We start from the raw sequence: 16,462 nt of genomic DNA on the forward strand, positions 1-16,462 counted from the left end.
TCCATTGACCCCGTTCAGCAGTCATTTAATGATCACCTAACATAATATGCCAGGGTTGTCAAGGAGAAGACAGTCTCTGTTCCCAGGAGCTTATACAGAGAGTGAGCCAACTACAGATGATAACACTAGCAATTATTATTAAAGTGATGATAATAAAAGCAGCTTACATGTATTTAACATCCACCTGTGCCAGGCTTTAAGTGCTTTCTGTGTGTTGTTTCATTTAACTCTCATAACAATAGTGGTAACATTATAATCCCTAAGATTGCACTGGGCAAGAGGCAAGGCTTGGGATTAAATTAAGTAGTTTGATGCCTAAATCTGTGTTCTTGATCACTGTGAGAAGAGACTTGCAATTCAATGGAACAGACTTAATGATAGGAGGGTAGGTGTAGGTTAGAGGGGGTTAGTGAGGGCTGCAGGGGAGGGAGGAAAATAGGAGAAAAATTCCTGGAGGTGGTGGATACCTGGGTGAATTCTGAAGCACCAGAGGTGTTTTCCAGGCAGAGAAGATGACGCAGCATCTTTGTGAGCTAATGGGTAATGATGTACAGCACTCCAGCCCGCGCCTGGCAGGCAGTCAGTGCTTAGTAAATGTCAGCTCTAATTAGTACCACTCACATGGGGCACCCCACTCCCTTTCACCACACAAAAAACTGAGGGAAGACAGAAAGGAAATAAGGTGGGAAGTCCACCGCTGGAAGGTGCACTGAACAAAGAGACAAGAGATGTGGGTTCTACTCCCAGTTCTGCACCATCCTCTTGCTGAATGGCCTGGGACAAATCCACCAATACGCAGGCCTAAGATTCCCTTGTCAGTAAAATGAAGGGTCTGGACAAGTTAAAAGCATGACTAATGTTTAGTATGATCCTGACCTTCCTAAGCAATCTTACCCTTAAAATACCCACAAGAAGTATACCAAATGATTACCCTAGCCTGCCCCACCCCACTCAACCCTAACCACACCTAACCATACTTTAAGCCTTATAGATGTTGTTGCCTGGATTCAAATATAGACTTTTTGGATCTAATGGCCACGTTACTGTCCCTTGACTAGGGTCCCTCTAGGGTTCTTTCTAGCTTGAATATATAAAAGACAGAGGAATAGAATAGCTGGAGCACTGCCAAATTACCTGGGTTTAATTCCTAGATTTATCATTAATAGTGGTGTGACCCTGGGTAAGTTCCTTAACCTGTCTGTGTCTCTAGAGCTTATCTGTAAAATAGAGATAATAATACCTAAGTCACAGGGTTGTTATAAGAATTGAGTTATTTTTTTCTAAAATATTTAGAACAGTATCTGGCACATAGTAAGTACTATATAAGTTTTTGCTGTTATTATTCTACCATTTGGAAGCTACAGTGATTAAGAGACTGTCACTGGCAGTTCTAATCTGCTGAAAGACTAATTTTCTGAAACTATATGTGGTATACATATATAAATATGTATATATAAAGTATACACATGATTATGCCATCATAAAAAAAAGTCTATGGTAGTCTTAAAATATATCCAAAAAGTCTTTGATACTCCTCCCTTCAAAAGGTGGAACCCAATTCTCCTCCCCTTAACCGTGGGCTGTACTTAGTGACTTGCTTCTAATGAATAGAATATGGTAGAGAGGCAATATTTGAGTCCAGGATTAGGACACTAAAAGCTTTGTGGCTTCTTCCTTGCTCTCTCTCTTAGGTCACTAAGAGGGGGGAAACCAACTGCCATGTTGTGAGGATATTCAAGCAGCCTTCAACATATTCAAGGGAGGCTTGAGTGGCAAGGAAGTGAGGTGTCCCACCAACAGCCAATAGAATGCGCCATCTTGGAACCAGATCCTCCAACCCTAATCAAGCCTTGAGAGGACTGTAGCTCCAATCAGCATCTTGACTACAATCTCATCCCTGAGTCAGAACCACCAAGCCAAGTCACTTCCAAATACCTGACCCACAGACACTGTGAGAGAATAAATGCTTATTCTTTTGGGTTAATTTGTAACATAGGAATAGATGACAAATGCAACATTCTAAACCTTTAGAATGGTTTTGAGGTTTGGAAACCTCAAAAGTTAAGAAAGGTTCATGACCATGGGTCTCCTCTTTTTCTGGTCTATAGTCCTGGCTTTAAAAAATATTTTGTCCAAAAGAAGCTGTTATCATATTAGTGTCTTGATGGACAATTCTAGAAGTAAAAGTGGGATTTGATGGTCCAAGGGTGAGAGGATAAAAAGTGGAGGAGTAAGGTAATGGTTATAAAGAATGAGCCACAACATGAAAACAAAGCCTTTAGTAGTTTTACTCTTTATAGCTAAAATATGAAGCATCACCAATGTCAACCTGTGTTTACTTACATCTACCAAGAAATCAAAGACCCGGGCGTGCAGGGCCTTGGCGAGCGCATCCCTGGTGTAACAGGCCTGCTCCACGTTGAGGGTCACATGGATGGACTCTGACTTGCCTCCCCACTTGCTATCCATCTGCCGGCTCGTTAGCTTTTCTTTTAACCGGTCCTGGTTTATTCCCAGGAGATACGCAGGAAAAGCCAAAACTATAGAAAAAATAAAACATGATTGTCTTTCAGAATTTTAACAATTCATCTCACAAATAGGTGGAGGCACTTGGTGTGTGTGTGTGTGTGTGTGTACACATACAAGACACCATCATTAGCCCCCAAGAACTTTCACTCTAGTAAAGAGTGCTTATCAGCAATCCCACACACATCCATCCACTTTGTTTCTCCCAATTGTTCTATTACATGAGTCAATTCCTATGACGACTGAGACTTCCAATAATACAAATCAGTGACCCAAGAAGGGTGGCAAACCAATTCCCCCTACTGAGATCACAGCTAAATGCCTAAAATGGACATCTTTCCAAGCTTGCAGCAAGACAGTCCGGAAGGAACTAAATCAAGAAACATTTTTTTGGCTCCAAATATGGTACAGTGTTTTCATAGCATCATTCCCAAAGAGCTTGAAGCACCTGATATCATCAAACTAATAACTATAACCAATCACATACTTATTGAGTGCTTACCATGTGTAAGGTTACTAAAGAGAGAGGACAGGATACAAAATACTTAAGAAATCTAGAAGACAATCTAGATGAGGCAAACATAGTTTACCAAATATAGAAGCCTACTAAAAGTTGAGTATGTGAAACAGACAGACAATAAAGTCCTGGAGGAATTCCAAACAGGAAGACATTACTATTTGCTGGAGTGGTCGAGGAAGACGTGGGACTTGGGCGTGGCCTAAGAGAATAAACAGAATTTATACAGATGCAGAGGAAGAAAGAAGACAGAGAGAGGGGGAGGAATGTTCAAAGGTGAGGAGGCAGGAATTCAGGAGACATGGTTGAGGTGCAGTGAGTAGACCAGCACTGGCTATAGCTGAAAGCTAAGGCAGATGATTACAAGGTTAGGACGAATTCTGATGGTGGAGGTCCTGGAATGGTACGAGACATCTGGGCTGGAGTGAAAGGGGGCCTAGATGGCTTTTAGAGAGGGTTATCAGATTTCTCTGGGGGTAGTATATGGAGTGAAATAGAGGAGATTGGTGTTATTCATATCACCGTACACCAATCCCACTCCAAGGACACGTGGTTGGCATAGTTTGTGGTCTTCGGATAGAAAAACTGAAGTTCCCATGGCTCAGCAACTTGTTTCAGGCCATGAAACTCACCAAGAGGAGGGCTAGTGATATAAACGGATTTTCCTGACTTCTGATCAAAATGCTCTAATGTGAATAAATGACACCATTTTGGGCATGAAAGAACGCTCAGATTTTTCCCATTATGAATGAAAGATTTTTATGGACACAAATAAAAATTCTGAACTTGGATATGAGTCCTCTTTTTCTGCATAAAGCTTTACCAAAATTCTCTCATGAAAGCATTTTATTAAAGACCTTACGATAATGCTTAAAAATCACAAGCCTCCCAATAAAGGAAAATCTGTTTGAATTTCACAGATGGTGTTAGAATGTAACAGGCTGACATTTCTCAGTATATACCTTCCAATGAGATTAAGTCAATGAATGCATTTTGAAAAAGTGTAATGCCAGAACAAGGTATTTATTATCTTTATGAGTGTTCCACAAAATGCTCTGACTAGTAGAAGGCTTCCTTTTACAAAGGGCATGTGAACAAAATCAAATGCACTAATTTGCCAGTGGCCATTTCCTTTCATTTAGTTTTAATGTTAACACATATGTTTAGGAATCTGGATGCATCTTCCACTAAACTGAAACTTATCTTTGCACAGAGAAAGGACATAAAACACCCATAAATCAGATTGGACACATGTAGGGCGGCTGTGAGAATCAAGAGACATTTACCAAAGGGTCTGACATATAAGAGATCTTCACTAAGGGGAAACTATAATGTTAGTTACTGCCACCATCACCAGGCAGACAGCCAGGTACGTGTATATCTCACTTGATAAAGTGGTTACGTTATCAATGGTTTATAGTAAATTCACCAGGGCCCCTCATTGTTCATGGTAACTACACAGTGAATAGCTGATACAACAAATAATTAGCTCCAATTTGTCTGTTTTGTCAATATGGGCTTCTCCTAAGCCCCTAACCATGCTAAAATAGGGACACAGTTAAAATATCTGGTAAAAATGATTATGCCACTATCTTTAGGAACACAGCTAAAGAAATAAAACAATATGAGCTAAGTCCTTGGGTCCTCGAGACAAAACAGACAGACGACTCTGACAAAGAAACATGCTATACTTCCATGTCTCGTACCTCTTCTGTAGAAGAGGGCACAAGTGAAGGACCACAGGCACTCAAGAAAACAAGGCATGGAAATTGGCCAAGAATCAGAGCCACCAGCTTAGGGAAACAGCTAAGAAGTCTAGAGAGGAAATCTAGTACTTGCTTTCAAAAAAAATTCAGGCCATGTTTTTCAAGTACAAGCTTTTACGGCCTCAAGTTTTCTTCAGTGGCTGCCCTGGTGCTGAAATTATAGGGCTGCTCACATTGACTTCCTTCAGGCAGTAAATTTCCACGAGGGTGTGTGCGAGTGTGGCATCAGTACGGAAGCTTGGAGGCTGTGGGGAGGGAGGGAGAGTAGGGAGGAGGCATTGATTAATTTAAAAATACTGATGTAACTCTGTATAGCTAAACAGTTATGTAGAACATAAAAGAACCTGCTGGAAAGCAATGCTTCAGCACATTTTCATAATGAATATAGATTTCTGTTACTGCATTAAAGTGTAAAGCAAAGTTGGACTTAATTTTTCCATTTAAATCTGAAATATAGGGAAGACAGAGAAATGAAAAATGTAGCAAAACAAAATTCCATTTTTACATTAAAAAAAAATGGCAAGGTAAACGTAGTTTACGTGTCTTTGATGCTGAGTCTTTGATGCTGAGGGTCTGTGCTTTCTAATTCACTAACAACAGGGCAAAGAGAGGCATTGTCAGTTGTACTCCCATTGTTATTTAAGTATTTTTATCTCCTTCAAGAAAATTTTCAGGTTAATTTGTATGCAATATCTTTCAGGTAAGACTTGTTTCCAAAAGCACGTCACCTTACCGTATTGAGAATGACAAGTACACATGTGCCTAAGTTGAGGTTGGCTTGACTTCTCAGCAACATAAAGGTTTAACTCAGGATATTCTATAGCTCCATTAGTCTAAGGTCAGGCAACAACATATGTTGTTATTAATGGCTATTTTGCTTCAGTAGGCCAGTTGTGATGCACATCTTGCCATTTTTTTCCTACAATGTAATAGCTAGAGAAAGGCTGCTTTCTTTCTTTACGAAAACATAGGCTAGCACTTCCCTCTACAAATTTATGCCACAGATACACTCAGATATGAGAAAGATGACACAAACCAGGTTATCCATGTTAGTAACTGGAATAGCAGAAGATCTGAAACCATCTTAATATCCATAAACAGATGATCGGTTCAATAAATTCCCTTGCTGTCTCAGAGTCACGACTTTGTTCTCTAGCATTAAGAGGCAGTAAAGGATTATAATACCCAAGAAGGCAAGAGAAATCCAGTCTACTTCCACAGAAACTACCAAGAAACCCAAACTGTCAATGTTAAAAGGCAAAAGTTAATGACCTTCCTGGACATACATGTGCATTTGTTAAATGTGAAGGATAATGTACATAAAGTCTAGAAACATAGTTATTATTACTATTACTTTTAGGTTGTATTTCTAGACTTTATGGGCACCCTGTATATTTATTATTTTCCACCCTACTTCCTTCCCTGTTAAACATAATTTATCTTTCTCTTTATTAGATAGACATCAGAAGTTAGCAGAACTTCCCTCTTTTATCACAAAACAAAAATATAAAAAAAGAACCTTATTTGGAATGGAAATAGCCTCGCTGCATTGTCAGCAATGAGTGGGATACTATTTATTACTAAGCATCTAAATTTATCATCCTTGAAGAATGCTGAGAAAGAAAGAAATGTCTTCCTGGGTGGTTAAAGGATGTGTGGGTTCTGAGAGCAGTCTGGAAAGTCTTCTGATGCCTCAGAGGCTAAGTCACGCACCACGGTGGTGGTGGCAGATTGTAGCATACATAACCAATAACATCTCTCTGCAGCAAAGACCTGATTTCTTCTCAGAGAGTAAAAATGATCATTCAGGTCTTCAGGCTCTGACTACTACAGAGGTGACCATTAGAGGCGATCATCGGCAATATGAACACAACAGTCCATGACCATTTTTTTTCTGTTTTCAGAAATCCAATCTAATCCAATTTACTGGGCAACGCGTGAACCTGTGAGCTTTCCGTATTTACATATAGCCTGTCACCTGTTCTTCAGGACCTTTAGATGAATGAAGACTGTAAATATCAGTTACAGAAAGGATTTTTATTAGGAGACAAATCTTAGGAGTTATTTAGCTATGACTCTAATCTTCATTAAAGTATCACTTTATTTTTAAACCTAGACATGAAATTCTGCCAGATCTCCCCAAGGTTAATGATAAATTGGAATAATTTCATTAATGGTCTACGGTGTGGGGCATGGTGAGGAGAGAGGCAGGTGCAGAGAAGAGGCCTAGACTCTCATAAGGCCGTTTTGTTCTGCCACAGCAGGACACAGAAGACTTCTCATATCTTCCCAAAACACCCCGGTTGAGATCTAAGCAAAGGCAAGTGGTGGGTAACTTTTGATTGGAACTAAACAATCATTTCCCCTCATCCAACAACCGTGTGCCAAAGCTACTCACACTCTTCACTTTCCACTGCCGCGTAATTGCCAACTTCTTTGAAGCTGATGTTTCCCAGGTGGAGGACGCCTGCCACTATCTGCAGCACGAGTGTTTGCTCCTCTGCGAAGATCCCGATCACATTCATCGCATGCTGGAAGAGAAAAGAGATTATCCAGACAAGCTGCTCATCAGCCTTATAAGCATGTAATAAAGATGCCAAAGCTTAGGTTGGCTTGTGCAGTTGTATGTGCCTTAGCTTGCAGTGGCGGCTAGAAGTCCCTGTAAGATACTGTCACCGATCCATGCACGCTCACACATTCTTCAAGTCTCAAAGTCGTGCTGGAGAGGCAGTTCTGTCTTTAAATGCAGCATGCAATCCCCCAGGAAAAAGGACAAGACAGCTCCAGGAGGAAAGATACTGAGATGGAGCAGCTGTCCACAGTCAACAGGTCTGTCCTGGTCCCTTGGTGTGTTCTTGTTGCCATCCCTCTGTCTCCCTCTAAGGGCACTCATGCCTCCCTTCCAGCTACTCCAAGTAGACTCAGAGATTGTTCACACTTCATTGGGAGGACTGAAAACAGATTGTGCTTGCAAAAGGATCTTGATTAAAAATCTCCAGGAAATCAAATAAAAGCACTATTTAAAAAGTTTTCTTTCTGAGGTCCATCAGATTTAATAAAAGCAGCTGAAATTCCTGAGTCTTAGATATCCGTATCCTAAGAGAACTATATTCTAGGGCCAATGCAGGCCCCTTATCTGCATTTTTTTCTCCCAGCTCCTTTGAGGTCATGTGGCCTCTTGATGCCATCTTCTTTCCTGGCACCCAAGACACAGTCTGAACATCTTATCCCTTTCCAGCATAAATGTCGGCTCCCCTCCAACTGCACTTCTAATAGCCCATTCAGGGTCTCCCACTCAGTTCTGATGTGGGCTGAGGATGGGCCTCGCTGGTAGCTGATTCAAAGGGCAGTGGTGATACAGTTCTTGGAGGCTAACTGAGTGACCAGACCACCTCCAGAAAGTTCTAGACTGACTTATTAAGTCGTTTCCCCGAGGATGTGACCCCTTAATAATCTACCTGGTTCACACCTTGTACCATAACACACACACAACGTGAAGAGCATAGAGTAGAGATCGCCCTCTGACCCCTACAATACAGGGGCGAAGAGAAAGTGGGCAGAGAAAAGACTGAAGCTGTTCTAAAATTTCTAACCCTGATTAAGATCATAAGAGTGCTCGTCACTTTCCTTTCTAAGGAAACAGCTCAACAACTGCGTAAGCTATTGGCAAACAGGTATGGCAAATATACTACCCACAGGAGTTTTTACCTATTAATCAGAGCTCCTGCAGGGAGTGATGATGAATTCACTTTTTTTACTCATCTCAAATCATTACATGGTCCTCAGGCAACCCGGCACATGGCTATCTAAGGGTGCTTAAACATGTGTTTTAGGAAATGGAGTGCTTCCAGCAGAGTGAGGTGGAAATTTCATGCTGCTCTTGCTTTGTTAACCTTCACTGCCCTTTCTACCATAGGCAACGCCCTGTCTGGAGGGCAGATCCTGCCTGGCCCTGGGCCACCACTTACCAGAGTTTCCTGAAACTCTCGCCTATCGTCGATGTCATCCACCTTGTAGGACCCAGAGAGGCTCAAGTAGTAATAATAGTCCATGCTGGTGATGCCGAGGCTGTGCTTCTGCTCTGCAGAGGCGCCCTCGATGAGCTGGAGCAAGAGAAAGTGGGGTGTACATGATGACGCCCTCAAAGCGATCAAATGTACTTCATGGTTCCTGCCACCACCAGCCCCAAGCTCAGGCGATGGGACCTTCTAACCCTGCTTTCTAAAATGATGGGTGGTCCTCCTTCCCAAAATATGGGCTTCAGAATATCTGCTCTACTTGCAGTAGTCCCAAATCGTCCATGCCAATTGTAGTTCTTAACTCGGATGAGACCCGGAAGAGCTGAGAATTTTCCCTTGTCCAATAAAGAGAACCGCAGTGCCGCACTGGTGAGATCCCTTCGAAGAGTGGAAAGCAAGCCAGATTATAATTATTTCAGTGCTCTCAACTTGCTTATGGCTTTTTAAAGTGCAGCTGGCCTCTCCACGTTTCTCATTGCTGGGCGCATACTAAAAAGCAGCCTCAGGTCCCACACTGGCATTCTGAAACCTCCTGACCACTGACTGTCCCTTGGCCCTTTGTTCCATCTCTGACATTTGCCTTAGGTCTGAGCAAGACCATCTCAAAGGGCTCCCACCAGTGGTGTGCTGGAAAATGTTTAACAATCAACTCTTGGGGGGGAAATGGATTTGTAGTGTTTGCTGATTTTCATGGTGTAAATACTCCCACCCCGAATGATTTCAAACTATCAAGAAAATGTCACTGGAGGAAGTGAGAAGAGATGCACACAGCCCATGCAAACCAGCTCCAGCACACCACTGGCTCCAACCCAATAGGATTTAGGAAAATAGAGGCAGCTCCTATCCACACTTTTCCATCATGGTCAAGTTCCTCATGTCTTCTTGGCTCCACACCCCCAAAATAGGGAAACTCATCTGCATTACTGAGAAGTTCTAAGTCATCCCATGCCATCAGGTTCCCTTAGTTTTCTTCCTGGTCTTCTCAAAATCTTCTTGTACCACTCTCTTCCTCTTTTTCCCCTTCTGTTTTTTTTGTCTGAAGAAGAACTTTCCTCACCTCTTTCTCAGTCTTCTTCCTACCCACATCACTTAGCCCCCCTCACTTGCATCTTCAAACCCCTCTTTCTCTAACTCTCTCTCTCACCTACAAATGCACATTGCTCTTTGCCTTCTTTAGAAGCTTTTCGTCGACTCTTGTGAATTTCTTCAAGCTGCAGAATCTACTTCCTCATCAAGACCTAACCCCTGCACTCTGGCTTCTCCCCTCACCATTCTGATGAAGTGACTCCCGTGGCTACTTTCTAGCAGCTAAATCCAACCCTTTCTTGGTCCCCAGACCCCTGCCCCACCCCTTCCCCATAAGAGCTCTGAGCATTTGATCCTGCTGCTCATCTCCCCGAGCTTCCCCTGCATTTGGTGACACTGTAGGATCCTGGCGTTACTCCTGCGACTACCTCCCTGGCTCCTAAATGTCTCCTCCTCCCACAGACAGTCTCCAGGCCCCCAAGTCCTGCATGGACATTATTTTTCTCTCCACACTCACTTACACAAAAGTCTCATCTATTTCACAGCTTCAACAATTACTCTTACCTCAGAATCTTGAACTCTGTCTTCTCCTGAGCTCATCACTTGCCCAGCCCCTATTCTGGTGTTTTCCAACCTGTGGGCAGAGGACTACTGGAGGGGGGTGGGGCTGGCATTTATTGGAACGGGTCTTGGAAACAATTATGAACTTCTCACTAGTGCTTAATAAATAACATACTATGTGTGTGATACACAAAATTATTTTTCAATAATCTGTACATCGTGCTTTGATTAATATAATTAAAAGCATTACTGAATTCATGGAAGCTTTTGGTCATTTATGTATTCTTCCAACCAACGGATACCAACTAGAAGAATTACTTGCCATCATCTAAGATGTCCATGTAATTGAAAAGACTGAATGTGAGCTACCAATGCAGTTTAACTTCCTTCTAATCCAGGGATCTTCAAACTATAACAAAACAAAACTAAAACAAAAAACAGTTGCAGGCCCTTCTTCAAAGAAAATCTAATGTGAATCTCCAATATACAACATACTAACATATAAACCCATACATGAAAAAAATTGTTTATGGTATCATATTTTTTAAATACTTGTAAATATTTTAAAAGATAGTCAAATCAGATGATTGCTGAAGCCTGGTACTCAGTTTAAAAGCATCTTGCACACACTCTAGCCCCAAACTCTCCATGGCTTCTGAGCATCTAAATCAAAACTTTTTGACCTGGCATTAAAGATCCCAAGCCTATTTCAAGTTTTTCATCCAACAGTTCACCTTTTGGAGACTTCTGCCCTTGCAAACTGGTTGAGGCCTGGCTCCTACCTCCACTGTGTTGTTCAGACCACCTGACTTGCCCGAGCAGTCTCCCTCCACTTTATCCTGTACCTCCTTCATATCTCTCCTTACTATCCCAGCCAAATCTGCCCACGTGAATGCCTATTTGGCAAAGAGTCAAACACTTCTATTTTTGTTTTAGTTACATCAACACTTTCTTCATTATTTGACTTTGGGGAAATTTTTGTCTTCTCACCCCAACTAGAACTTACTCTCCTTGTGGGTAGGGATATTCTTATAATTCTTTTGCACATTGACCTACACATACTATAGTAATAAATACTCCTTGGCTTGCCAGACTAGATTGTCTAACCTGAGGGCTGAGAAAAAAAAAATTTTAATGTAGAGAAGGAATACGGAAGTAGGAAAGAAAAAATATAAAGCAAAACCTGATAAAATATGTGAAAACTCCTCTCGCCAGGGTTCCTCATCACCACCCTAGATTTTTCCAGAAGGAAGTTGGAGATCTTTCCACCATCTGGTTCCCCACCTGGACTGAACTGGATTTCAAAGTATTTTCCCTGTAAGAAAGTTAGGGATTTCCTTCAATGGTTGGTGAACAAAAACATGATGTTCCAAACAGGCTTTGGATACAGAGTATAATTCCAGGAAATTCATTAATGAGAGATACGTTCTGAATTATTCCCAGTTCTGGTCTAGACTTCCTTACTTTTTCCTCAGACAATAACCCATGCTCTTGTCCAATCACACAACTCTGTATGGAGAGAGAGGATCTATCGTTCCAGCCTGACTAAGTAAGGACATGCTATATTCCTTGCCCATATTCCGCTAGAAGGTGCTTGCCTGCTAAGCCGGAAGCTGTAAAGAATGGAGCAGAAAATCACATGGTCCTCTTAATCTAACAAGAGTGAACTCTATCAGCCTCTTTCAGAGGAAGCAAATTTTCCCTCTGGCAGACTTATTTTAACGGCTTTGAGCAAAACCAATCCCTTTTATCACTGGAGTATCTAAAATTTTTATACAAAATAAAAACACTTGATTAGAACTAACGTTTTTTGCAGTTATTTGTGGGGTGTGGGGATTTTTGTTATTGTTGTTGTTAATATTTCCTTTTAAATTATTACTAATAGGAACAAAGGAGAATACAACCCTGGAATTTGGCTGGAAAAGGTATCCAGATTGTTAAGTAAATGACATTTTTTTCGCACTAGAATTGAGTTTCTCTCCTCAGAAAGGTCCAGGAGGGTAAACTTAAATGAAGGAAAAGATGAGAATGTGGGCGTCAGGGAGTGCTGTGGCCTAAGGTCAAACTGGAGAGCATGCCCAGCTGAACTGCATTCACGTTTAATATTTTTAAAATGTGTATGAGGATGAAATCCATCCATCTCAGGGCTGAATCCTGCCAGGCTGCAAGTCTGCGACTAGAACCACAAACTCATTAATGACAAGAAAAGCACACTGCGTGTTTTTCCTGTTGCCTACAGCAGCCAGTACCTGCTGTGTTCCTGTTAAGTTACTTGCTGATTCCAGGTGTCAGAAAGGCTACAAAAGAAGGCCACCCTCTGATTGTCTATTGGTCTTAATCTGATGACTCCTCCTCCTCCTTCCCCTCCCCAAAACAAACACCCATAAGCACCAGACATAGAGAAGGAGCACAAACCACTGCTAGCCTGAATTACAGTAGTTCCTGAGAAAAGCCTGCTGAACAAGGTGCCCCGTGCTTCCTACTGTGGCCCTCCTTAACCACCTTTTCCTTTTGGCATGTTCTAGAGGGAATAATTCAGCGTCCGTCCCTGTACCCACCCCTCTCCATTCCCATCAATCAGTGGGTGGAAATGAAACCAAACAGGACGTCAAATCTAGGAAGGGCAGATGTACTAAATGGCAAACTCTCAAGTCCTTCTAGAAGTGGCTCGAAACCGTGGCTGCCTGTTAGAAAGACCTGGGAGCCTTTAAGAAATGCTGATGCCCAGTGCCACCCTACACAAGTAAGTCAGAGTCTCTAGGGACTGGAGCCCAGACCTGAGCAGTTTTAAAAAGCCTGGGTGATTTTTATAGGCAGCCAAGGTTGAGAATCACTGCTCTAATGTAATAGAAACGCATATGCACAATTCAAAATTGTTATGGAAAAGTTAAAATTCCTAAGGAGAGATCAAAAGTTTAGTTTTGTTATAGAGCAGGCTGGAGGGAAAGAGGAAATCGTATAAAGAGAGGATGTTACATTTTCATAATTAAATGGAAAGAAACTTCGACTTTTGAAAATGTTTTACTTCTTAAGCTAAGTACTGGGTACCCCGGTGTTCATCGTATGATTTCTAAACAGTGTTTGAAATATTTCATAACATATTACCTAAAACTTGAAAAGATTTCTAAGTGGAAATATATGAATTTTTATAATTCATACTACATGTCCATTTTTAAAAGTGAAATTACCCCAAATCCCACCCTGATACTGCTTCTACCTCCTCCTACCAATCACTGTACTAGTGTATTCAAACTCTGATTTACAGACACCTGAATTATGTTGTATATAATGTGCACTTTAAAATAAAAAATGGGACCATATTGTAAATATTGTTCTGGACCTGTTTTTCTTTCCAATTTAACAATATATTATGGATATCTTTTTAAATAAGTTATTATTAACAGAGAACTTAGATATTATACCCTAAAAGTACTGTTGGGTCAAAGACAATGAGCATTTTAAATTTTGATAAAAATTGCCAAATTGCCAAATTGGTCTCTGGGGGAATGTATCCATCTTCAACCAACAGTGTCTTTTCTCCAGTATCATCATTATCCTTAATATTTGCCCATCTGAGAGAGAGAAAATGATATACAGTTTTAATTTATATTTCTCTCATTATTAGTGAGAACATCTTTTGAAGCCCCATCAGACATTACTCTGTGTGTGTGTGTATGTGTGTGTGTGTGTGGGTGGGTGGGTGTGAATTGCCCATCCATATTGTTTGCTTTCTTTCCATCAGGGTTGTACGAAATTTTGTAATGAGAAAAATAATAAATGCTGGGTAGTTTTGTTTTGTTTTGTTTTACAAAAACTGACTAATGTATCCTCCTTGTCCAAGGATAAAGAATAATTTATATTTGAAAAATCAAGAAAATATTGATTTAATTATTTCTCTGCTCTCTAAGGAAGGCAAAGGGGAGGGTATGGGTAGCTAGAGAGTTAAATTGGTCAAGTCCATTTTTACAAGGCAGATCGAGATTGACAATTAGGGAAAAAAAGGTCTGGTGGAAAATTCGTTCACATCTTCTTTCCTCTTTCATTACCTAGAAACTTCTTCAAGATAACACAACGCAGGCATTCAGCAGAAAAATATGAGAGATGAACAAGTGAGTAAACAGTTTGAATAATATTGAACAGCAAGGAAAGTGAGGGCAATTCTGACAGATATAACTCACCAGGGAACTTAATTCCCACATGAGAACTTAGTAAGAATTCTCTTGGAAATAGAAGCTTCCTTCCAAAATAGAAGGGTGAAAAAGAAATTGTTTTTCTCCAAAATTTCCACTTATTTATTTTAAAATGGTCCAGAATCAGCTTCACAGATGGCTCCTTGAATGCTTTACTGCCAGACATAATCTATGGTTGATATAAGATGCAAAATCTACATAAATCAAAGCTACTAGGCAAATATTCATTCCTTTATAAATATGGCTTTTTGTCAAGGGGAATATATTCACATTCATCCTTGCCAGCCTTCCAATTCGCCCCCTCAGGAGACACTCAGAAAAACGTTTGAATGGGCATTCACGACAGTGCATTCGGCTCATATTTTCATTACCTTGGGTGGGTCAGTAGGAGGCACTCTGTCTGGCTAAGTCCAGTCACTTTTGATGTTACGATGTTATACGAATAGATATAAAACAAATACACAAAGCTATGAGGGGTGGGGTAGGCAGTCACCTCACTCTGGCTGACAGAGAGGAAGAAGGTTCTCTCCAAGGCGCCAGATCAAAGTATCTGCTCCCTCCAATGTCCACAGACCAAGGTCTATGGAGCAAAAGCAAAGCACCAAGACCTGGGATCTAGTCTACTCATTTCTTTGTCTGGGCAAGAAGGTCTTTCTCCAGGGCACAAAGCAACTCTTCCAGCACCAAAGCTGACGCTTTTATCAATTTTTATTTTTCTTAGTAAGGAAACTCAAGTTGAGAACTGTTTTCAAAAATTATCTTATTTATAGCCTGAGGCTCAAAAGTAACAAGTCAAAGGGCAAATGGGAGCCTGACAGCTCACTGCTACAGAAAATGAAGAAAAGATTGAGAAGGCAGCCTCCTGATGATAGGTGAAAAGCTCCTATTTCCTTGGGGACATCAGACTTAAATCACGAATAGCAACATCATCAATCAGGTGACATTTTCTGAAATAGGGGAGAGACTTACAAATCGGCTGGAGTTGTTGTTCCGGACGGTCTTGGCATTCCCAAAGGCCTCCAGCAGCGGGTTGGACTGCAGAATAATGTCCTTGACATGCTATCACAGCAAACAGACCAGAGATTAGGAGGGTGCAAACACCCACCACACAACATACATCCAAACTTTCCCAAAGGACCTGGTTTCTGAACGTAGTAAGACGAGAGGCCTCAGAGCCACGTGCTCCTGGGGTTTCTGGAGGATATTTTCTTTCCTCTTGACAGACCTAAACCTGTTCGTGTGTTCATGTCTTCCAACTCCCTTGACCTGATGCAGGATTCCCCAGAGCCAGGGTGCCAGTAAAATAGGATCTACGAATGTTCCCGGACTGGGTTTCCAAGCTGGATGCTGCAGCTTTACCTGCAACCCCAGGTGTGCCGGGAATCACAGCAGGAGGGAAGGTGAGGCAGGAGGGGCGTCTCCTGCTGTTGTGATCATCATATTTACTGTCACCACCTCTTCAATACCCAACCTTTCTACCCACCTATTGCACCCCACCTCCACCCTCTTCACTGCAAGTGAGAGGCACCTTAAGGGATATTAAACAGTTTTTCCTCCCCAAACAAGTCTGTGGACACATAGTCTTGTGCTTCCCAAACTTTAATGTGCATGAATCACTGGGGGATCTTGTTAAAACGCAGATGTGGATTCCGTAGGTCTGAGGCAGGGCCCAAGAGTCTGCATTTCTAACCAGCTCCCTGGGGCTGCTGGTTTTGCCAGCGTGGAGCTATATTTTGAGGAGCAAGGGCTGACACTGAATTGTATGGAACAATTCCTGGCCTACTGGAGGGGAAGAATTTGGTTTTCAAACACCCCAGTTCTGTGCCAGACTGAAAAGTGTGCAAAACACCCCATGAG

At 41.5% G+C, this 16,462-nt stretch overlaps 1 protein-coding gene across 1 annotated transcript in view; it reads right to left on the reverse strand.

Annotated features, from left to right (window-relative positions):
- MYO1E (myosin IE) overlaps positions 1 to 16,462 on the reverse strand; it is a 196,861-nt gene that overhangs the window by 65,880 nt on the left and 114,519 nt on the right. The window contains exons 6-10 of the mRNA XM_004421637.3: positions 15,575 to 15,664; positions 11,599 to 11,730; positions 8,778 to 8,912; positions 7,208 to 7,340; positions 2,344 to 2,540 (exon numbers count right to left, since the gene is read on the reverse strand). Coding sequence (XP_004421694.1) covers positions 2,344 to 2,540; positions 7,208 to 7,340; positions 8,778 to 8,912; positions 11,599 to 11,730; positions 15,575 to 15,664 — 687 coding nt within the window. The remainder of the gene's footprint in view (positions 1 to 2,343; positions 2,541 to 7,207; positions 7,341 to 8,777; positions 8,913 to 11,598; positions 11,731 to 15,574; positions 15,665 to 16,462) is intronic.

The sequence above is a fragment of the Ceratotherium simum genome, chromosome 3 (assembly GCF_057802395.1).
Source record: "Ceratotherium simum simum isolate JZ-2026a chromosome 3, ASM5780239v1, whole genome shotgun sequence".
NCBI lineage: Eukaryota > Metazoa > Chordata > Mammalia > Perissodactyla > Rhinocerotidae > Ceratotherium > Ceratotherium simum.